The 25,006-nt window shown below is 40.2% G+C and overlaps 1 protein-coding gene across 1 annotated transcript; it reads left to right on the plus strand.

Annotated features, from left to right (window-relative positions):
- Nucleotides 1–16,861: 16,861 nt before the first annotated feature.
- Nucleotides 16,862–20,405, plus strand: LOC106084819 (dnaJ-like protein 60). Its single transcript, XM_013248748.2, has 4 exons — nucleotides 16,862–17,079; nucleotides 17,138–17,322; nucleotides 19,834–19,980; nucleotides 20,056–20,405. Exons 1-4 carry the CDS (start codon nucleotides 16,963–16,965, stop codon nucleotides 20,207–20,209), a joined length of 603 nt encoding a protein of 200 aa, XP_013104202.1. The 5' UTR covers nucleotides 16,862–16,962; the 3' UTR covers nucleotides 20,210–20,405.
- The last annotated feature ends 4,601 nt before the right edge of the window (nucleotides 20,406–25,006 follow it).

The following is a 25,006-nucleotide window of genomic DNA, read 5'->3' on the forward strand; positions in this document are numbered from 1 at the left end:
AAGTCTTGTTTTAAATTAGCAAATTAGACAAAAAATTCTTTTAAATGAAGTGTAATAAACAAACTCAGGGTTTTCTTCATATATATAGCATACATATATATATTTATAAATTATAAACACAATTAAATCTAATCTAATTATTATAAATCATATTAATATTACCAAGTAGTCATAAGCATAGTTTCTAAGTCTGTTGAAACAATATTCTCTATACTTCTTAAAAAAAAAACAAACAAATTTGTAAAAATTTTAAACCATCTTTCTTTCCTCCTAGATAAGGCAAAACTAAATCTGTACTGTAGTGAAACGTTTCTAAGAATATTCTTAATGCAAATACTTCTTTAATGTTGAGTAAAATGCAATTAATATATTGAGTTAAATACAAAACGAAATCTAAAGCGGTTTTATTTCACCGAAACAGGGGCATCCAGGTGCTGTAGATCTTTTTTTACAAGACAGAGAAATTATTGCACCCATTTTTTATACCCTCCACCATAGGATGGGGGGTATACTAATTTCGTCATTCTGTTTGTAACTACTCGAAATATTCGTCTGAGACCCCATAAAGCATATATTGGTTGCCCAAAAAGTAATTGCGGATTTTTTAAAAGAGAGTAAATGCATTTTTAATAAAACTTAGAATGAACTTTAATCAAATACTTTTTTTATACTTTTTTTCTAAAGCAAGCTAAAAGTAACAGCTGATAACTGCCAGAAGAAAGAATGAAATTACAGAGTCACAAGCTATGAAAAAATTTTTCAACGCCGACCATATGAAAAATCTGCAATTACTTTTTGGGCAACCCAATATATTCTTGATCGTCGCGACATTTTATGTCGATCTAGCCATGTCCATCCGTCTGTCCGTCCGTCTGTCTGTCGAAAGCACGCAAACTTTCGAAGGAGTAGAGCTAGCCGCTTGAAATATTGCACAAATACTTCTTATTAGTGTAGGTCGGTTGGTATTGTAAATGAACCATATCGGTCCATGTTTTGATATAGCTGCCATATAAACCGATCGTGGGTCTTGACTTCTTAAGCCTCTAGAGTGCGCAATTCTTATCTGATTGAAATGCACGACGTTTTTTGTTATGATATCCAACAACTGTGCCAAGTATGGTTCAAATCGGTCCATACCCTGATATAGCTGCCATATAAACCGATCTTGGATCTTGACTCTTCAGCCTCTAGAGTGCGCAATTCTTATCCGATTGAAATGAAATTTTGCACGACGTATTTTGTTATGATATCTAACAACTGTGCCTAGTATGGTTTAAATCGGTTCATAACCTGATATAGCTGTCATATAAACAGATCTAGGGACTTGACTTCTTGAGCCTCTACAGTGCGCAATTCTTTTCCTATTGGAATGAATTTTTGCATGAAGTATTTTGTTATGATGTTCAACAACTGTTCCAAGTATGGTTCAAATCGGTTCATAACTTGATATAGCTGTCATATAAACCGATCTAGGGACTTTACTTCTTGAGCTTCTGGAGGGCGCAATTCCTATCCGATTTGGCTGAAATTTAGCATGACGTATTTTATTCTTACTTTCAACAACTGTGTCAAATAAGGTTCAAATCGGTTCATAACCCAATATATCTGCCATATAAACCGATCTGGGATCTTGGCTTCTTGAGCCTCTAGAGGTCGCAATTATTATCCGATTTGCCTGAAATTTTGTACGACGGATTCTCTCATGACCATCAACATACGTGTTTATTATGGTCTGAATCGGTCTAAAGCCCGATACAGCTCCCATATAAATCGATCTCTCTATTTTACTTCTTGAGCCCCCAAAGTGCGCAATACCTATTTGAATTGGCTGACATTTTACACAGGACTCCAACATATAATTTAATTGTGGTCCAAACCGGACCATATCTTGATATCGCTTTAATGGCAGAGCAAATCTTTTCTTATATCCTGTTTTGCCTAAGAAGAGATGCCGGGAAAAGAACTCGACAAATGCGATCCATGGTGGAGGGTATATAAGATTCGGCCCGGTCGAACTTAGCACGCTTTTACTTGTTGTTTTCTTTATTCGGCTCTCGCTGCTTTGTCTCGTTCGTTTTACAGCTGCTCTCGGGTTTTTCTCTGTCACAATTTTGGTGCTGCAGAGTATTGAACTCATGATCTCATGTTTGGTAGTCTTGCACGCATCCTCTAGCCACGGTATCTCTTTTTAGTAAAACAAAGGGTAAAAGAAAATAATTGCTATGTTATTGGAACAATATCAAGTTATGGTTCATTTCAAACCATAATTGAACTGAATATTGGAAACCATAGTAGAAGTCATTGCGTAAATTTTCAGCCAAATCTAGTACGAATTGCGCACTTTAGGGGCTGAAGAAGTAAAGTAGGCAGATCGGTTAATAAGGGAGCTGCATTAGGCTATAAACCGATTCATGCTATTTTCGACACGTATGTTAAAGGTCATGAGAGAAGCCGTTGTATAAAATTTCAGCTAAATCGGATAATAATTGCACCCTCTAGTGGCTCAAGAAGTCAAGACCCCAGATCGGTTTATATGGCAGCTATATCAGGTTATGAACCGATTTGAACTATTCTTAGCAAGGTTGTTGAAAGTCATAACAAAACACCCCATGTAAAATTTCAGCCAAATCGGATAATAATTACGTCCACTAGTGGCTCAAGAAGTCAAGACCCCAGATCGGTTTATATGACAGTTATATCAGGTTATGGACAGATTTGAGCCATTCTTAATACAGTTGTTGAAAATCATAACAATACACGTCATGAAATATTTCAGCCAAATCGGATAATAATTGCGTCCTCTAGTTGCTCAAGAAGTCAATACCCCAGATCAGTTTATATGGCAGTTATATCAGATTATGGACCGATTTGAACCATACTCAGCGTAGTTGTTGGAAGTCATAATAAAACACCTCATGCAAAATTTCAGCAAAATCGCATATAAAAATTGTGCCCCCTAGCGGCTCAAGAAGTCAAGATCCCAGATGGATTTATATGGCAGCTATATCAAAACATGGACCGATATGGCCCATTTACAATCCCAACCGACCTACACTAATAGAAAGTATTTGTGCAAAATTTCAAGCTGTTAGCTTTACTCCTTCGAACGTTAGCATGCTTTCGACAGACAGACGGACGGACAGACATGGCTAGTTCGACTTAAAATGTCATGACGATCAAGAATATATATACTTTATGGGGTCTTAGACGAATATTTGGGAGAGTTACAAACAGAATGACGAAGTTAGCTGCTGCAGAAAGTTTGATACATTAGCCGGACTCGGTATAGATTTACAAACACCTCTAGCTTCTTTGCTTCTTTTTTACTTCACTTTTTCATACGAGTCTTGGTCTCTCTCTTCTACGTACACCCATATTCAAATTAATTTTTAGTTCATACTCAAACATGAACTAATGACCCTGAATGTATGGGGGATAGAAACCTGGCGACAACATTAAAAAAAATTTCAGTGGTGGTTATCCCCTCCAGTATTACCGTTTTTGGTAGAATCCTACCAAAGTTGGCAGTTTGTTTTTTTCTTGGTAGGTTGAATGGGAATCTCAATTTTGGTAGGTTATTCCAACATATAATTATAAAGTAAATTACTGAGAAATTCGTCGAGGAGAGCTCAAAATCGCTCCGTTTCTCTAGTTATCCCCGATAATGTCCTTCAATGTAGGGTCGAAATTTTGACTTCAATAAAACCAAACAAGTAAAACCTGGGATCCTTACCCCTAAGAAGTATTATAACATCGTCTGCATAGCGTACGGTTTCGAATCCCTCCTCAGTCAGCAACTTATTACGGAGGTTGACTGAGGAGGGATATGAACCCGTCTGCTATGCAGACGATGTTATAATACTTCTTAGGGTGCAGAAGGGCCGAAAGGGTCTTGCGTATGAGAGAAGACTGAAGTATGCCTGTTCACGGGGAAGGCGAAGGTGGGTCATTCGATATCTGACTTAATTAGAAGTGTCACATTCAGGAGCGTACCGAGAAGGATCACAGATGTCGGACACTATATAGAAGGGCCGTTTGCTCGAAATGGGGCTTTAATCCAATGATAGTACACTGGCTCTACAGGAGCGCGATTAGACCAACACTTACTTACTCCTCAGTGGTTTAGTGTACTGCTATGAAGAAAAAGTGCAACATAAAGTGCATAAGACACGTTGTCTTAACATAGACGAAGCGATAAGGACCACGCCCACTAGGTTAGGTTTAAGTGGCAGTCTGCCATCAGACTCACTTAGACGTGTTCGTCCATTGTGATACCACAGGAACAGAAGAAGGAAGATGCCTTCTAGGTTCTAACGTACCATACAGATCGCTTTAAAAAGCCCAATAACTTGCGAAAGTTCACATCCGCTATATCAGACAGGTTCTCAAAGAAATAAGAATCTAAAGGAAAACTCCTTCCGACTGCTAGTGCGGGACACATACACAGAAGGAGTTCTATAGTCTCTTCTTCTTTGATGTCCTTAAAGCTTCTGCAAAAATCGTTGCTGGCAACCTTCAGTCTGTCAGCATGTTTTCCGTTTAGACATGGGCAGGCCGCCGTGGCGCAGAGGTTAGCATGCCCGCCTATGACGCTAAATGCCTGGGTTCGAATCCTGGCGAAAACATCAGAACAATTTTTTTCAGTGGTTGTTACATACTCATAATGATGGCGACATTTATGAGGTACGGAGGGACATGGCTAAAACGACTTAGAATGTCAAGATGATCAACCATATACCCACTTTGTTGGGTCTCAGATGAATATTTCGATGTGTTACAAAATGAATGGCGAAATAAATATACCCTAATCCTATTGTGAAGAGTATAAATGCCAAATATTACCTTTACCTCGACCATTATTGGCCTTTTATGAACTCAAGAAGCATCTTTCAATCTGAACCAAACTCGTCATGAACATTTAAATGTCTAATACTGTCTCGCTGTTCCAAATTTTAGCGGAAATGTGCACAAGTTCTTATATTGACAGCAACTGGCACGAAAGTCAAGGTATCGGATCGAAATTTCATAAATTCTGAGTTGTCAATGTAGACCCCCAACCCCACTCTGTCCTTTAGCTTTGATCCATCCGTGTAACATTGTCTTCCAGGTGGTAATACTAGAGTTCTGTCAATTCAAGACTGTACCACTTGCAGCAGTGCCTCGCACTCGACCTCAAGATTTATCTCAGCTATTCAATAGTAAACCTCTTCCCTGTCTTCCAGGTTTCCTATCGTCGCCTCGATTATACCGCGATGGTAGGAGCTGCTCCCATCCTCAATCCATTCTCCTATAGCCTTAAGTCTCATAGCCGTAGCGGCTGCCTCACACTTAATCTGTACGTCAATGGGTCGGATATCTAGAATAGTCTCCAGTGCCCTAGTGGGCGTGGTCCTAATCGAATGTCAGCGAAAACGTATTATAAATGCGCCTTATATGGGGCCAAGAATTTAAATCGAGAGATCGGTCTATATGACTGCTATATCCGAATCTGAACGATCTGGGCCAAATAATTTAGGAACACAACTCACTGTCCCAAATTTTGGCAAAATCGAACAAGAAATGCGCCTTTTAAAGCCCCAAGAACTTAAATCGAGAGATCAGTTTATATGGCAGTTATATCCAAATCTGGACCAAATTGCAGAAACATGTCGAAGAGCCTAACACAACTCACTGTCCCAAATTTCGGCAAAATCGGCCCAATTATAGACCCAAGACCTTAAATCAAGAGATCGGTCTATTAGGCAGCTATATCCAAATCTGGACCGATCGGTGCCAAGTGTAAGAAGAAGGATATCGACTGGCCTAACCCAACTCACTGTCCCAAATTTCAGCAAAATCAGATCATAGATGTAGCTTTTATGGGCCTAAGACCCTAAGTCGACGGATCGGTCTACATGAGGGCTATATCAAGATAGAGTCCGATATAGCCCATCTTCGAACTTAACCTGCTTATGGACAAAAAAGGAATCTGTGGAAAGTTTCATCTTAATATCTTTTTTTCAAAGACTGCAGCGTGATTTCAACATACAGACGGACAGACATGGCTACATCGTCTCTGATTTTTACGATGATCAGGAATATATATACTTTATACATATTTCAATGTGTTGCAAATAGAATGACAAAATGAACATACCTCCATCCTTTGGTGGTGGGTATAAAGATTTAACATTTTAAGAACCTCCTACTTGTAAGGTTATTTTGTGTTGTTACCTTCGGTTTACTGTTGTCTTGTCCCAAGGTCAATTTCCTAACTTTCGACGATATTTTGACCTTCATTTTAGATTTTAGTCTTTAATAACAAGATGCAAAGATAAGGTATATTAACTACATTACATTTCAAATAAATAATCCCTTATATGAAGAAAAATATTTTTCACCAAAGGGAATGTTTCCTTAAAAAGTTTGAAAATGTATTGGGTTGTCCAAAAAGTAATTGCGGATTTTTCATATAGTCGGCGTTGACAAATTTTTTCACAGCTTGTGACTCTGTAATTGCATTCTTTCTTCTGTCAGTTATCAGCTGTTCCTTTAAGCTTGCTTTAGAAAAAAAGTGTTAAGAAAGTATATTTGATTAAAGTTCATTCTAAGTTTTATTAAAAATGCATTTACTTTCTTTTAAAAAATCCGCAATTACTTTTTGGGCAACCCAATATCATCTTTAAGTTAAGTATACTAATTTTTGGCTCGAATCTTTAAAATTAGAACAACATTTTTTTCAGTGTTGTGGTGTCACTATGCGGCGCGCCGTTCAGACCGGCCAAAACGATGAGTTAATGGGTTATCCGCCTTACAGCCTTAACTTGGCACCCAATGACTTCTTTTTAATCCCGAACATAGCGATAAAATTTCTGGGTCAATGATTTTCGTCACCAGAAAAAGCTGTTGAAGCGTTCAATAACCATGTTTTGGAGGTGTCTCAATCGGAGTGGAAGAAGTTTCCGACAATTGGTTTCAGCGCATGCAAAAGTATATAAATCATGGCATACTTCGAAAAACAAAAAAACCTCGTATATACCCAAGGTTGTGGGTATCTAAAGTTCGGCCCGGCCTAACTTCTTACTTGTTCGACTTCTAAACTGTACAACTTTTGACTGATGTTCCAATCAAAATCACTAATCAAAATGAAAATCTACATAGACGAGGTGTTTGTGTAGGTCAAATGTCACATGGTTCGCCACGATTTTAAGTGTGGAAGTTACGGACACGGTATGGGAGCGGGTCTCTTATGATGGATCCCATTGCGGTAATTGTTTTATTATACCCCCCATCATAGGATGGGGGTATACTAATTTCGTCATTCTGTTTGTAACTCCTCGAAATTTTCGTCTAAGACCCTATGAAGTATATATATTTTTGATCGTCATGACATTTTCACTCGATCTAGCCATGTCTGTCCATCCGTCTGTCTGTCGAAAGCACGCTAACTTCCGAAGGAGTAAAGCTAGCCGCTTGAAATTTTGCACAAATACTTCTTATTAGTGTAGGTCGGTTGGGATTGTAAATGGGCTATTTCGGTCCATGTTTTGATATAGCTGCCATAAAAGCCGATCTTGGATCTTCACTCCTTGAGCCACTAGAGGGCGTAATTCTTATACTTTTTGAGCCACTAGAGGGCGATTTGACTGAAATTTTGCATGAGGTGTTATGGTATGACTTCCAACAACTGTGTTAAGAATGGTTAAAATCAGTCCATAACCTGATATAGCTGCCATATAAACCGAACTGGGGTCTTGACTTCTTGAGCCTCTAAAGGGCGCAATTACTATCCGATTTAGCTGAAATTTTGCATGGCGTGTTATGGTGTGACTTCCAACAATTGTGCTAAGTATGGTTCAAATCGGTCTATTACCTGATATAGCTGCCATATAAACCGATGTGGGATCTTGACTTCTTGAGCCTCTAAAGGGCGCAATTACTATCCGATTTAACTGAAATTTTGCGTGAGGTGTTTAGTTATGACTTTCAACAACTTTGCTAAGTATGGTTTAAATCGGTCTATTACCTGATATAGCTGCCAGATAAACCGAACTGGGGCTTGACTTCTCGAAACACTAGAGGGCACAATTGTTATCCGATTTAGCTGAAAATTTGCATGAGGTGTTTTGTTATGACTTTCAACAACTGTGCTAAGTATGGTTCAAATCGCTCTATAACCTGATATAGCTGCCATATAAACCGATCTGGGATCTTGACTTCTTGATCCTCTAAAGGGCGCAATTATTATCTGATTTTGCTGAAATTTTGTAGGACGGATTCTCCCATGACCTTCAACAAATGTGTCGAATATGGTTTATCGATTTATAGCCTAATACAGCTCCCCTATAAACCGACCTCCCTATTTTACTTCTTCAGCCCTTTAAGGGTGCAATTCTTACTAGATTTGTCTGAAATTTTGCACAATGACTTTAATTCTGGTCTCCAATATTCAATTCAATAATAATCCGAAATGAACCATAACTATATATACTGGGTTGCCCAAAAAGTAATTGCGGATTTTTCATATAGTCGGCATTGACAAATTTTTTCACAGCTTGTGACTCTGTAATTGCATTCTTTCTTCTGTCAGTTATCAGCTGGGACTTTTAGTTTGCTTTAGAAAAAAGTGTAAAAAAAGTATATTTGATTAAAGTTCATTCTAATTTTTATTAAAAATGCATTTACTTTCTTTTAAAAAATCCGCAATTACTTTTTGGGCAACACAATAGTTCCAATAACATAGCAATTCTTTTCTTTTATCCTTCGTTTACCTGAAAAGAGCTCGACAAATGCGATCCATGGTGGAGAATTCATAAGATTCGGATCTGCCGAACTTAGCACGCTTTTACTAGTTTTTTTGCGTAGTTCGTAGTTGTAGACTTCGTTGAAGGAATATCTAAAGTTGCCTTAGGGGTCAAAATCAGCTAGCGTATATCACGCAGGAATGTATAGACCAGGTCGTAGTGGATATGGATGAAAACGCACAGGTGATAGGCGACAAAGACCATGAGTTTTTGACCAACGTCGATGACCAAATATGACCCCAGTACCCCTTAGTCCTTTTAGTTAGAAACACATGGCGGTTTACCCCTACCTTCATAGCCTATGGGAATAAAAGAGGCCGATTATGAAACAAACTTCCATTTTCCAAGGCCCATGTAATATTGTAGTTGTTTTGCTCTTCTCCACAAATCCCCTCAAGTTAATTAAGACAAAATAGAAACAGCACCACTTACCTTATCAACACAAATACGATCTATTTTCAGGCGTTAAAATCAAATTAATCAATCTTTTTATCTGCATACGAGTACATAGACTTCTTGCTTTGTCCATGTGAAAATTTGCCGAAATATCTGTTTTATGCATAAACTTTGATGAATTGCTGTCCACGATCGACGGCGATGAAAAAAATTGCTCTCCCTTAATCCTAATTTGATTTATAGTGAAGACCATGTGATATGGGCAATAGCCCAAACAAACACTGTCGTACAATATTTTTTATATGCTAAAATAAGTACACTCTTCGCTCAAGAAGTTATGCTGTGTTTGTGTTTTTGTGTTGGTTTTGCCGTTTCATATTTACTTTCATCAAGACAGCTCCGACAATATGGTCTATTGCGAACAGTTATGACTCCTAATAACCCTTACACAACATCCGTGGTACATTTGTACCAATTTGGTACATTTGTCATTCCGTTTGCAACACATCGAAATATCAATTTCGGACCGATCCTACACAGTATATATATATATATATATATATATATATATATATTCTTATCGTCGTAAAATTCTAAGAAGATTTAACGATGTCCGTATGTTTGTCAGTCTGTCCGTCCGTCTGCTGTAATCTTTCTACAGTCTTTCAAAATTGAGCTGAAATTTGCCCCAGATCCGTATTATTTCTACACGCAGGTTAAGTTCTTGAACGGACCTAATCGAACCGTATTTCCGATTTTGGGTCTGTAGCCTATAAAACCATATTGATTACCCGATTTCGCTGAAATGTAAAACAGTGAGTTGTTTTAAGCCTCCCGACATCCGACGAAATAGACCAAATATGGTCTAGATCGGACAATATTTAGATATAGTTTCCATGTAGACTGATCTGCTGAAATTTAAAACAGTGAGTTGTTTTGAGTCTACCATCTTCCGACCCTAACATGGCCCAAATCGTACTATATTTATATAGCTACCATGTAGACCGATCTGTCGATTCGGGGTCTTAGGCCCACAAAAGCCGCATTTGTAACTTAATTTCGCTGAAATTTAAAACAGTGAGTTGTTTTAAGCCAAGTTCTTCAACATCAGTCTTATTTGTGCCCATTCACCGAAGGAAGACAAGGATGAGCAGACCAAGAATATTTTCTACGAGCGCCTAGAGAGAGAATATGACCGCTGACTCGCCCATGACATAAAAATCGTTCTGGGATATTTTAGTGCGAAGATAGGGAAGGAAAATATCTTTGGCCCAACAGTCGGAAATTTAAGCCTACACGAAGAAACTTTCCATAATAGATTGAGGCTAACAGATTTCGCCGCGGCAAAGAATATAGTAGTTAGGTTAGGTCAGGTTGTAAAAAGGGCGCATATATTAATCCGCCCCATGCCACTATGGACATACAAAAAACTATAAAGTAACCTCTAAAAGGTAAATTTTAAGCTAGGAATTCAGTGTTACTATAAAATCCCTAATTGTTTTCAATACCACTCCCCTAAGTTGGTTCATGTCTGGTATTGTCTCTCCACCTAAGTACCGGTATCTGTTAGGCGCGAAAGTCGGGCAATGACAAAGGAAATGCTCCAACGTCTCACCATCTTCCTTGTATGCCCTACACATGCTATCACTTGCCGCACCGATTTTACATAAGTGAGCTCGTAGTCCTGTGTCCCGTTATGATACCAATAGCTATACTGACCTCCTCACTTCCTCACTCACTCACCTCACTTCCTTTCAGTAATAGCATCGTCTTTTCACGATCTGGATCCCCCCATAGGATTTTCGCCGTCCTACCGACCATTTCGCTGTTCCACAATGTTGCTGCGCATTCATCGACCACTCTCTTAACTCGGACTGCCTCGACCCGAAAGGCTTCGGGTTAACCAAGTTTATTGGCAGCAGTCCTCTTGCTTTTACCGCCAAATCGTCTGCCCTTTCATTTCCCCTTTCTCCGTTATGGCCCGGCACCCAAACGATGCGGATTTTGCCATCCTCAGAAAAGGGGTTAATCTCCTTACACTGTTCGTGACCTTACCGTCCTGGTTGTTATTGCCCTTATGGCAATTTTACTGTCCGTAAAGATGTTCACACTCGATGTCCTCGCGTTAGCACCACACCACCTCACGCATTCCATAATCGCCCGGATCTCCGCCTGCAGGATCCTATTATGGTAAGGCAGTCTAAAACAGATCCCAGTCCCTGGGTTCTCAATGTAGACCCCCAGGCCCACTCTGTCCTCTAGCTTTGATCCATCCGTGTAACATGATCTTTCTGATGTCAATACTAGGGTTATGTCAATCCAAGACTGTGCCGATTGCAGCAGTGCCTCGCACTCGACTTCAAGTTTCATTCCAGGTATCCGATCGGAAATCTCTTCCCTTCCTTCCAGGTTTCCTATCGTCGCCTCGATTATACCGCTATGGTATGAGCTGCTCCCATCCTCAATCCATTCTCCCATCGCCTTAAGTCTCATAGCCGCAGTGGCTGCCTCACACTTAATCTGTATGTCAATGGGCCGGATATCTAGAATATTCTCCAGTGCCCCAGTGGGCGTGGTCCTTTTCGCTCCGCCTATGCCAAGACAACATGTTACCTTAACCTGTTGTATGGTCCTTATGTTGCACTTTTTCTCCATAGCAGTCCAACAAACTACTGAGGCATAACTAAGTATTGGTCTAATCACGCTCCAGTGGACTATCCTCGGATTCAGGCCCCATTTCGACCCCGTCTACATAGTGCCCAATATATGTGCGCCTTTTCAGTACGCTCCTGAATGTGACACCTCCAATTCAGTTTACTGTCCAAGATCACACCTAAGTAATTGACCTTGTCAGATATCGAAATCGTCTTATTGAGGAAACGTGGTGCGTTAAATTGGCCCGTCTTCATCTTCCTCGTGAACAGGCATATTTCAGTCTTCTCTGGGTAAACATTGAGACCTCTGGGTCTAGCCCAGTCATATTCCATATGCAAGACCCTTTCGACCCTTCTGGAGCATCCATAATAGGACATTTATGGTGGTCACCCGTAGGAGTGGCGACAAAATGCCCCCCTGTGGCGTGCCTTGTGCTACTTTCTCCCTTATATTTATGCCATGGGACACACAATTTATCCACCTGTTCCTTATGGTTTGTCCAGATTCTAAGGACCAGGTCCACCCGGTACTGTTCTAAGGAATGGATCAGTGTGTCGGTTCGCACATTGTTAAAAGTCCCTCGATATCAATGCATACCGCCAGTGTGTACGTTTTGGCATCGAAGGATTCTTCTATTTTATGCAAAAGAATCCTTCGCAGCCAAAAAAAAAATATAGTAGTTAGCACTACCAGATTCCAACATCGAAGGATTCACGCGGCCACGTGGTTGTGACCCGATCAAAACACAAGAACCCATATTGGTCATGTTGTAATAGATGGAAGTCATTCATCCTGCGTGTTAGATGTACGGTCGGTCCGTGGAACGAAAATAGATTCGGATCATTACCTTGTTGCAGCAAAGGTTCGCGCCTGTCTGAGCATGACGAGAAAAGTACGATCTGACACTGCACGGAAGCTGGACATTCAAGAGCTGCAAACACAACAGATGGCAGCGGCATACTCCACTCGTATAACCCAACTGCTTGATGAAAGCACTCCTTGTTCCATGGAAAATGCCGAGAAATCAGTATTAGGGCACCGTAAACCTCCCACAAGAAACCCATGGTACGAATAAGAGTGTCGAAATGCTACTGAAGCCAAAAATGCGGCATACAGAGCAACCCTGTGATCAGTATCAACGCGCCAGACGAAGGAGAGGTATCGGGAGAAAAGGAGAGAGGAGAAGCGCTTTTCGCAGAAAAAAAGAAGGGAATGGAAAGCCGTGAGTGTGAGCGAATTGAGACGTACAGGAGTCAGAATGAAGTCCGGAAATTCTACCAAGGAATCAAACATCAAAGTAGTGGCCTTGGTACAGGCACATCCTCCTGCAGAGGCGAAGAAGGAAATCTGGTAACTGATACAGATAGTGTGTTGAGGATATCGAAAGAACATTTTACCAAGTAGTTAGAATCCGAAGGCCAACGTAGTCTAGAATGTCCGCCTAAGCCGCTGAACGCCTGGGTTCGAATCCTGGCGAGACCATCGGAAAAAATTTTCAGCGGTGGTTTTCCCCTCCTAATGCTGGTAACATTTGTGAGGTATTATGCCATGTAAAAACTTCTCTCAAACGAAAAGGAAGTCCCTTATCATTGATCTGAAACCTTAAATCGGACTCACTCATTGATATGTGAGAAGCTAGCCCCTCTTTCTTAGTGGAATATTCATGGGCAAAAATCCAAGTTGCTGGGATTAGACTGAATAACAACAATTCTGCAGGAGCCGACGGGTTGCCCGCTGAACTATTTAAGAACGGAGGGGACACGGTGATAAGGCGTTTGCATCAGCTTGTATGCGCAATCTGGCTAGAAGAACGCATACCCGATGATTGGAATCTCAGCATACTATGTCCCGTACACAAGAAAGGAGACAAGACGGAATGTGCCAACTACAGAGGGATAAGTCTCCTCCCCATCACATATAAGATACTCTCGAGCGTAATGTGTGAAAGTCAATGAGATAATTGGACTTTATCAATGTGGCTTTAGACCTCGTAAATCCACTCTAGACCAGATATTCACACTGCACCAAATCCTGGAAAGACCCGAGGACAAATCAACGTCAGTCTGTTGAAGACAAACGCGGCGGTACACGCAAACCGGGACGACCAAAAGCCCGATGGAAAGATCAAGTGGTGGGAGACACCTCGAAACTTGGTGTCAGATATTATAAAATAAGCGCAGATGATCGAGGCGCTTGGAACGCTATTCTACTTTCGGCTAGTGGAACAAATGTTCTGTCATAACCAAAGAGTTGTTTTAAGTCTCCCGACATTCGACCAAAATATGGTCTAGATCGGACCATATTTAGATACCATATTTAGATATAAATTTGAAACGGTGAGTTGTTTTAAGTCTACTGTCATTCGAGCCAAATATGATACAGATCGGGCCATATGTAAATATAGCTGCCATATAGACCAATCTTCCAATGTAGGGTCTTAATCCCATAAAAAGCGGATTAATTGCGATTTCTATCCCACTGTGCAGCGTATGTGACGCGTCTAAATAGCATTCGCGACGATATGATAGCGGCAAAAGTAAACCGTTAGTAAGTGAAGACCATTACTAGAGGCCATCTACAGCCTATATCCTCCCTAGGCTATGCTTAGTATCTCCGGCTTAACTGTATTTCGCAAAGGCAGCCGTCTCAATAACTACTGTGCTAAAATTGATGACAACGTGATAGATATATATCCTGCTGGTAACCAAGAACCATACATCACCTATTTATCTGTCCAGCCAATCAGATCGCTTTGGAAGAACCTCATCCATCGAAATTGCATAGTCACTAGATCTGGATATTTATCAGAACCAAGCAAGCAATATAAGCATAAAGGCCCAGTACACTGTTACAACAACACCAATAAGGACGTAAGCTCAACTAAGAACAGATAAATGCATTCGCCTTAACTGTATTTGACTGAAATTGACGCTAACGTTCCGGATGGTATTTACTGCCTGTGACAAAATAAAACACGTCATGTTCATCTAGCTTGCCAAACCTACTCATTTCGCATCTAGATCACTTTGGTGGCATCTCATCTTAGTGGCATAGCTTCTAGATTTGGACACGTGATGGAACCTTAGCTAACGATCAATGGATATCGACACAACCCACTGTAAGGTTATGTCATAATGACTGCAGAAAACCAGACTCTTTTAGACATTTTTTGTCCATTTTGGTACCACTGTAGCAGCATACCAAAGCGTCTCCCGGCCCGGTATGGCTGTCTGGTGTTCATTGCTGTCACGAGAAGCTTAGCTGATCTTCTCATAAAATCGGATTTTAGTTCTATATATAGCCGCTATATAGACCGATCTCCAGACTTAAAGTCTTGAGGCAATAAATTAGTCATTTTTTATCCGATTTCGATGAAATTTGGCACAGTGAGTTCTGGTAGACCCCTATACATATCTGTGAAATGCGGTTCAGATCATACTAAATTTGGATATAGCTCGATATATACTCAGGAATTTAGGACTTTTGAATTTTACGCTTTGAATATATATAACACCCTGTTATAACTAAGAAGAGAGCATAACAGGGTGTATCCACTATGGTTTTTGTACTTGCTAAATCAGTATAGTCGATAATGCAATTTTGTCGATAAAGCAGTGCGGCGTTCAACATTCCTATTGCTCAAGGTGGCGCTTTAAGCAATCACATATTTATAGGTAAAAAAAATATTTGCAAATGCAAATTTGCCCACGAACATTCCACTAAGGAACGGGCGAACTTCACAAATATCAATGAGTGCAGTCCGATTCAAGTTTAAGCTTAATGATAAGGGACGTCCTTTTTATAGCCACGTCCGAACGACGTGCTGCAGTACAACAACTCTTTGGAGAGTAGTTCTTACATGGGTGCCTACCAAATGGTGCTGTAACTGACAAACGTCGCCAGCATTAGGAGGGAAATACCACCGCTGATAATTTTTTTTTAATGTTTTCGTCAGGATTCAAGTCCAGGCTTTCAGCGTCATAGGTGGACATGTTTACCTCTGCGCTACTTAATTTTATAAAAATTATTTAAAATGTCATCAAACAGTTTTTAATTCATTTAATCCGACATTTCTTCAGATTCATTTGCTGTGTTTTATTTTAGTACTGGATAGATAAGCTATAAAGGGCAAAAATAAAATGCTTATAAAGTTTACAGTGCAAATCTGATTGTTTGCCATGAGGCGGTAACGCTATTTGCCAACCTGTCAATGCAAATATTTGCCAAATTTACAACTAAAATTTGCAACAAATGTGTGGGCACAGCAGTAAAATAAAATTTATCAAGATTTGTGTACGCAATTGTTTGTGTACTAATTTGTGAAAACCATATCATGGCAACCCTGCACTGGTAATTTATAGAACTTCGTTGTCCTAGATAGACGTCATTTTCATACAAAATGCATTGCACTGCATTGTATAGACTACAATAAAACACAATTCATAAAATAAATAAAACTGTTCATTTGAAGCAAACAATATTTAAACTTAATGAAACCTTCAAATAGGGTTATTTGACAGTTCTATAAAGGAAATCTGTCAAATAAACCTATTTTGTATCTGTATGATGTTTTGTGAATACTGGTGTTCTATGAAAATTGCATCTGCCTCTATATGTTTAAATCAACATCCTTTTACTCTTAATAAAGTCCCAACAATCCTCAAAATTTTGTGTTTTTACTTAACGATTTAAATTTCTGCTACTATTTTTTTTAGGAATTGCAACAGCGCCTTAAAAACTACTTAGTTAAATATAATTTGTTATAGAAGAAGTATCCCCAAATTTAGATTGGACTATATAGCAATATTTTACAAAATTTCACTAAACTTTATCTCATCTTTATTAAACATTTTCCAAGCCTTGGTAAAAAACATACTCTATTCAATATTCTCAAAAGTCTAAAATCTTTTAACGGAATCTTGTCATACCATTAGTTGGACGATATATCCTTAAAACCCAACAACGGCTACGAAAATACTCACCCCTGTCAGTTTGTATCAATCAGCTGATGCCCAGGAATTCCCTTACACCGCGGATTCTGCTTGCGTCTTAAGCCTACTGTTTATATATATATATATATTTTTGTTATTATGCAAAGATAGAATTGTTAAAAAAGTATCAAAATTAAATGGACAAGGCTGGCGGTAATAGTGGGCAATCGGAAACATTGTACGATATTTTGAAAGTACCCAGCGATTGCAGTGACAAGGAAATACGCAGTGCCTATGTTCAGTTGTCCAAGAAGGTTAGTTATTAAATATCCTAGAAAACTAATTAACTTGCTGACTTGAATAATCCTGCAGTTTCATCCGGATGTAAAAGGCGGTGGAAAAACAAATGATCAACATGCTGATTTTCTCAAAATCTCAGAAGCCTATCAAACGCTTAGGACTCCGAAAACACGACGCGAATACGATGAACTGCTAAAAGCATCAAAAAACATGAGAATTATTGAAATGGGAAATTCTGCAAAGACGATATATCACCGGTAAGATGAAATGCGTTTTATAACACCATCAGCGATTATATATGTTATATATATGTGTCTAAAGATGATAATGGCTATTCCATATGAGCATCAAAAGGTGATATAACCATTGCAGGTTTGACACAAAGAACACTTCGTGGAGTGGAGTAATACAATTGAATACTAATAAGGCAATCAACCCCTTAACTCTCTTCTCTCGAGAGGCTCTTTCATTTACAAATTATGATAACCAAGTATTAACTAGGAGATAAAAAGTTGGTAGCATCAAAATCAGTAGTGAGCACACTAACACATGTGCACAATAAATCCAAACGCGATCGGTCCTTTGTACGGGAACGAGCTTGCTCATCTACAGGACCATGACAAGGATCGCCACCTCCACATGCAAATGTGGTTACAACAACAACAGAAGGACTGCATCGGATCAGTCCGGTACTTGCAACCGGCTGGCATGCGGTTGAAACTAAGATGCTCCCTTTGTTTAGGAAGGACTTTAATCTCCTCAAAAAACGTCGCAGTTCGTAGAGCAATATTCTGCTCAACTTGCGACTTCACCTTGTCACTGCATAGTCCACCATTGATAGGACAATTGTCTTAATGTAGTTGAAAAGTTTTCTTTGTCAGCACCCCAAGAGTTGCCGGAAACTGGATTGAGGACCTTTTTTGTACTATTAACTTTGTCATAATTTGCAGTAGCTTGTGCGAAGGACCACTTAGGGCTGCGAATTGTGAATGCTTGTTGCCGTTCCGAATCGTTACTCTTTTAAAACTCATACTCGGCTGACGACCTACTTCCGTTGTCCATGTAGGAAAGAATGTGACTGAAGATTTGGTGGCAAATATGTTTAAATTTCCTTCAGGGAAATAATCCACTAGAGCTAGGTGCTAGGCATTCAACCTATCGAATCAACTCGGGGGTCTAAAGCCATATTCTCATAGTCACGATGGCGTATTGCACGATCTCAATGTCGCCCGGAGGAGGGCTAATAGAAGATAAGGAGAGGTTCAATAGTGCCTGAGATATAACTTTTCCTTGGGAAACTATCTATTTCACATGACATGCTGATGCTCAGGACATTCTCAAATCCCATGACCGACGGTTGTACGTACCAGATTGATCCGATGGCTGCCGCTACAGTATACAACACACTGCTACAACAACAACGGGTTGGATCTTTGAGTTTGGGATCCATAAGTGTGGTGTTCATTGCTCAGCTGAGAGCTACCGGCCGCATCCACAGATTGCGGATTGTGTGCGGCTCCGTAAGCATACAGAGTAGCTGCAATCCAATCGCGGGCAATCAGCGTTATCGAGTAGAGATTCTCAGTGAGACGCCGGGCGGCACAGGCCCTTGCTTAAATACTCTATATGATGCCTTTAAATGATAAATGGCCATAACATTTCCATGGGCCGGAATAAGTTTGCTCACCTATGGAGCTTGAAAAACATTGCTACCTACACAAGCATATATGTGGCTACTACAACAACAAGTTCAATCGTATGTAGCTATATAGGCGAGTGAAAAGTATTCGGTGTATAGGATTCTCCGTTACTGGAATCCTTTTGTGGCTTCAGTAGCAGGATTACTCTGCACATTTTCAAGTCATTGGTAAAAATAAAAGTGCCTAGACACAGATTGAGGAACTTGGTAAGGTATTCGACATTCGGTACACGCAGGTTCTTGGCCACCATATTGATTTCTAAACACAGATTCCTAATTTTATGTCTTAGAATTAGAGCGACGAATCCCGAGATTGGTATATACGCTTCAGCTTGTGATTAAGAATTCGTTATGTTCACAGAATTATCGAGAGGTGATCTAATTTGATAAAATGGCCGTTTGCCAAACACGTTTTTTAACAGACTAGTTGACGCAATGGGAATGCCTGGCGTACTACCATACTAAGGAATCTCCCATAATTCTGGTGGGACTACACTCACACGGCAAAACGTAGGGCCATAATTCTGTTTTGCTCGTGATGGGCATTAAAGTCCTCTCTCCAAGTGATTACAATAGGAAAACACTCGACTAATGTCAGGCTTTAACTTAAAACTCAATTATCATCTAGCGGTATCTACAGGTTGTATAACTGTGGCTCTTCCCTACATTCTAGCTATTGGTCACTATAGTCAAGCGTAGTCATGAGAGATCTCTGCTGCGCGAAAGTCAAACCATACCCCACTTTGTATGCGATTGCATATTTGCAAGCTTCATATGTTGCTCAGCTTTGTCTACTAGATCCCAGGGACTATTATACTTCCGCGAATCATGAAGTCCACAATCTCGTCGATACACTTTTTGGCACTGGCACGGCAATATGGGGGGTCAGGTGCTGCTGCTGGTCATATTTGTACGTCGATAATGTAGGTGACTACGTTGGCACAGCACCCCACGTTCAGTATCTACGATTAAGACTTTTTTATGTATTGTACCATCTAATTTTTGAGTAGATTACAGATTAAACCTTTGAAACATATTCTTGTAATCACGCATGCATTAAATTTTACAGACCCTGGGAAATAAAACCTAATTATGATCCAAATCCTGGACCCTACTATGGCATTAATGGCTTCAACAGAACTACAAACTCAAAAGTGGCTGCTGCAATTATTCTATTGGGAATTGCTGGGGGTATTTTTGGCTTTTTCTCTGTGAAGTAAGTAAACGATTTAAAGTACTCTAATCTATTTTAAGCATTTGTATGAATTACATCATTTCTATTTCCCTTTAGACATTCATTTACTCTCAACCAAAAGCGTCTGGATGAAGTATCTGCCAAGGCTAGTGAACATCATCAGCGAATAAGAGCTCAAGTACACAATTCAACAAGAGAAGAAAATCTGCGTCGTTTAGTTGAGCGAATGACAAACCGCAATGATAGATAATTTTGGCTTTACTTTTAAAAATTTATATTTGTACAAATCTTGGGCATCAACAGATAAGTCATAGATTACAACTCTATGTTATCAGTTAATGCAAAAAGTTTTGCTGCAAATATGTATATTTTGTAATAAAAATTAGCAAATTTATGTAGAATCACTATTTAGAAAATTAGTTCTATGAGGATATTTGTGTATATATGTATGCTGATTTTGTATTTAAAAACAATCAATTTTTAATACATAAAAAAAAAAAAATTTCCGTAACACTGCAAGTGCACTGAAATTTAAGTGTCGGTATAGGTAAGTTGTGGCCCACAGTCAAGTCACTCTTGAAACCCGGTAGCAGAGATAAAAGTGACTCAGGTAACTTGGCGAGGTGCCATTGACTGAATAGATGTGTCTGCTTATTAATCCGTAAATTTATTGAGCAGCTTGAGAGTGTTAGGGCGCGAACGGGAGCCATTCGTAGCATACATGGTCTCCGAGCCAATGATCCACCATTAAAGCTTAGTTTTGGAAGTAGCTGTGACTGAAGAGATGCTTTAGGTTTTTCTACCGGCTATTTATTTCCCATCCTGAAAGTGATAGAGCTTCGAGAGATAGAGATAGTGAGATGCTCCGTTCGAGTAGCTGCAACTAACTGGAGTATCGAACAATCAGGTGTATCGAGTGGAGAGTCATTTCCGACATGGGATGCGGGATGATATGAAAGGGATAGAGTTTCTAGAGATAGTTGGATGCTTCGTTCGAGTAGCTGCAACTAACTGCAGTATCAGACAATCAGCTGTATCGAGTGGAGTCATTCCCGGCATGGGATACGGGGTGATTTGTGTGGTGTTCAACGTCATTACGAGAAGCTCAGCTAAGAGCTATCCTAGGCTGTGCATAGGGGGATGCTCCATATACGAAGTAACTGCAAAAGCAATCGCGGACAAACAGGGGTATCTAGTGGAGAGCCAGTGCCGGTCAGCACTGGCTGTTGCTTAAGTACTGGGTTCCTCTGATACCCGATACGACAAGACGACTTACTTGCGCCTTCAAATAATCAATGGCCATTAGGACCCGAGCTTGTTCAACTATTGGAGCTTGACGAAGATCGCTACCTCTACATACTAATATGTGGTTACAACAGCAATAGTGGCAACTCTTCTAAGGTGCTGGACGCTGACGGAACACATTTCTCAACGTTTGTCTATTCGCTCTCATAGTTCCCAATGTCTGAAAAATGGGTAGTGTGATCCAGGACAACATTTGAGGTTGGAGTGTATTAAAGACCCATTACCATTCTCTTCCCAATGTCTGAAAATGGGTAGTGTGATCCAGGACAGCATTTGAGGTTGAGAGTGTCTTAAAGACCGATTACCATTCTCTTCTCAGCCGCATTGTCCGCTACAAGGGGTGCGGAAGTACGTTGACCACTGAATGTTAAATTGGAAAGCGTAAAGATTCCAACCGCCACATTTAACAGTCTTTACAGGTTCCACATGGCATTTTCAATAGGGGTGACAAAAAAAAACCATCCATGCGGCGATAGTGTTAACTCGCCAATTTGGCCTGGCACGGTACGACTTTGCGCACCCCACAGGTTGGAACCTTTAGCTCCGATATTTTTGGTATAAATCGTAATCATGGGAAGCTCAGCTGAAAGCTACCGGTCGCGTACCCAGGTTTAGGACAAAGGAATGATTCATACAAAGTAACTGTAATAGCAATCGAGGACAATCAGTGGAGAGTCCCAGTAAGAGGCCGGGCGGCACCCCATCTCGCTTAAATACTGAGGGCCTATGATGCTCGACACAAGGCGAATTATTAACGCCTTTAAATAACTTTGTTCACGCGGCGATCGTGACTATGGGTCGCAATGAACTCACTCACCAATGAGAGCTTGAAAGAACTTTCAACTTTGATGACTGAAATCGAGCGTCATTCTGTGTTGCCAAACGTGAAGTAGAGTTCTTAGACGATAGAGTTAAGAATTGTTCAAGTTGGATTTTTCAATACAACGCACTTCAACGCACTCATTCTGCTTTGGCCTTGAGAATCCTGCTTTACAAACTGAAACACTGTCTTCTCAGTTTTCAATTCGACCACTTTCATCAGGAGACAAAGATCCTACCTGTGCGAGGGCATAGTTAAATGTTGTCTAAGCAGGATCCTTGTTCGGGTCTGGATTTTCAAGAGCACAGACTACACGCGCTATCTTCGTATTTGGCGTACATAAGGAAAGTTATGTGACACAAAAAGTGACAGATCATAAGATCCTCAAATGCATCAACAGGATTAAATGATTACGAAAGGCAGCCCTCATGTAAGTGACAACAATCCGTGTTGATACTCATATGGGTGCGGGCCAAGGTACCTTCAGGAATGCATATGGAGCAATACCTGGTTACGCGAGTACCACCTAGCCTTTTTTTTCCTTTCCTAAACATTTAAGTCTATCAGAGGCCACCGCACAGTGACTGACATGCCCAATCTATAGGGCGCAATTCTTCCTCTGTTATGACCTCCAACATCTGTGCCAAAAATTATGCAAAATTGGTCTATAGCCTGATTAGCTCCCATACAAAACGATTTCCGATTTGTGTTATTTTCCCTCTAAAAGTTGCAATTGTTATGACTTCCAACAATCCTGCTAAGTATGATCCAAATTGGTTCATAAACTGATCAAGCTCCCATATAAACCAATCTCCCTATTTACTTTTTGCCTCTAAAGAGCGCAATTATTAACCGATTTGGCTGAAATGTTGCATGATGACCTCCAATATCAGTGCTAAAAATTATTCAAATAGGTTTTTAATCTTTTTTTTTTGTTAGCACTGGTTCACTTTGCCATATTAAAAAAAAAATGGTGTCAATCCCATGGCATCCGGTTGTGCGTACCGGATTGGCTCGATGGGGTCTTTCATCGCCAAGGGCTGCCGCCTCAGTGAACAACATACGGCTAAAACAACAATAATAATAAATAAAAAAAGGGTGTGGTGCTCGGCATTGTATAGATGTGAGCGCCACACAGGATACAACTTTGAGGTCCGATCTGTGTGGTGTTCATCGCTGCCACGACAAGCTCAGCTAAGAGCTACCGGTCGCGTCCATAGGCTGCTCATAGGGGGATGTTCCACACATGAAGTAGCTGCAACTGCAGTAGCGGACAATCAGCGGTAACGAGCGGTGAGTCTTAGTGAGAGGCCGGGCGGCAACAGCTCTTGCATAAATACTGAATGCCTATGAGGCTCGTCATGGTAAGGCGATTTATTGGCACCTTTGAATAATGAATGGCCAAACTGTTCCCGCTGCGATCGGTTTTTTGGACTGAAACGAGCTTGCTCACTTACAGGAGCTTGACGAGGATCGCAACCTCCACATGAAAATGTGGCTACTAAGGTGCGTTTGGAAACATTTATAATGCCTAAAAAATAAATAAGCCAATGAACATACAAGAACGGGCAGATCATTTTGGACGTTCCACAACCACAAATAACCAAAACCATGTATGGACCGAATCCCAAAAGATGCACCACACCAAACTAAAACACTTCAAATATGCTATCACCAATGTTAACTTCTACAACGTATTTCTATTAGACTAGATAATCACAGATCACAAACACATACTTTTTAGTTAATACATACCTTATACTTTAAACAAAAAACTTAGTTTATAATATTACTAATCAAATGATTTAATATTGCCAAAAGCCACGCACAAAGTAATTTGGCGCCATATTCTTTCAATGCACTTGTTGCAACTTGCTGTGTTCTATTAAACAGCTAACAGCTGTGCGAATATTGAAAGCAAAACAAATGTAAAAACGTAAATTTGCTCAGTGGAGTATCGGTTATCGATGCGTTATAAAATATTTATAGATTTTAAAGTTATAAAATTTGATTTAAATGCTGTGAGTACAATGATTTCGACTACTATGCATCGCAGAGCAGCAGTTTGCATACGCAATATGCATCCCTCAAGGACAGGACGGAGGAGACGGCCCTCAACGAAGTAGTGGTAAGTGAAGTCGAGACGTGTCTCCAACTGAAGGAATAGGCGATAGTGTCCTTCCTAAATATTGAAAGGATATTTAACAACGTGGAAATAGAGTCAATACTCATCGTCAGGTCGGACGGCATTGTACGTGGCACGATTATCAACGCGTACTTCGGAGTTAGTGTGTTCAAAAATCGGTTGACAAGAGGGACGCTTCAGGGAGTGGGTTTCTCGCCGTTTCTCTGGAAAGTAGTGATAAACAAAATCCTGTTGGATCTCAACGGGGATGGCATACTATTGATACGTGGCAAATATCTGCCTACGATCAGCGACATGGAAGGGTCCTTGACGAGATGGGCTACGAGAAACGGATTGAGAAAGAATCCAAGAAAGATAACTCCCGTCCTCGGACGATCTTCGTAGATGGCTCCAAGATGGAGCCAGGGAATGGATTGGGGATTTACTCTGAGGCACACAACATCGGTTTGTGGATGAGACTACCATTTTTACATGCAAAAGTCTGTGCCATAATATAGCCGCAAAATAAATTTTAGGAAAAGATTTACAGTCTGTAAAACTCAAGATATATGTGGACAGTTGGCGACCATCACGATCTTGGGTTCGAGGACAGAGTCTCTTGTAATGTCTTTTTTTATACCCACCACCGAAGGATGGGGCTATATTCATTTTGTCATTCCGTTTGCAACACATCGAAATACGGATCTAAGACCTCAAAAAGCATATATATTCTTGATCAGCGTGAAAATCTAAGACGATCTAGCCATGTCTGTTTGTCTGCCCGTCTGTCTGTTGAA

This window comes from Stomoxys calcitrans, chromosome 2, assembly GCF_963082655.1.
Source record: "Stomoxys calcitrans chromosome 2, idStoCalc2.1, whole genome shotgun sequence".
Classification (NCBI taxonomy): Eukaryota; Metazoa; Arthropoda; class Insecta; order Diptera; family Muscidae; genus Stomoxys; species Stomoxys calcitrans.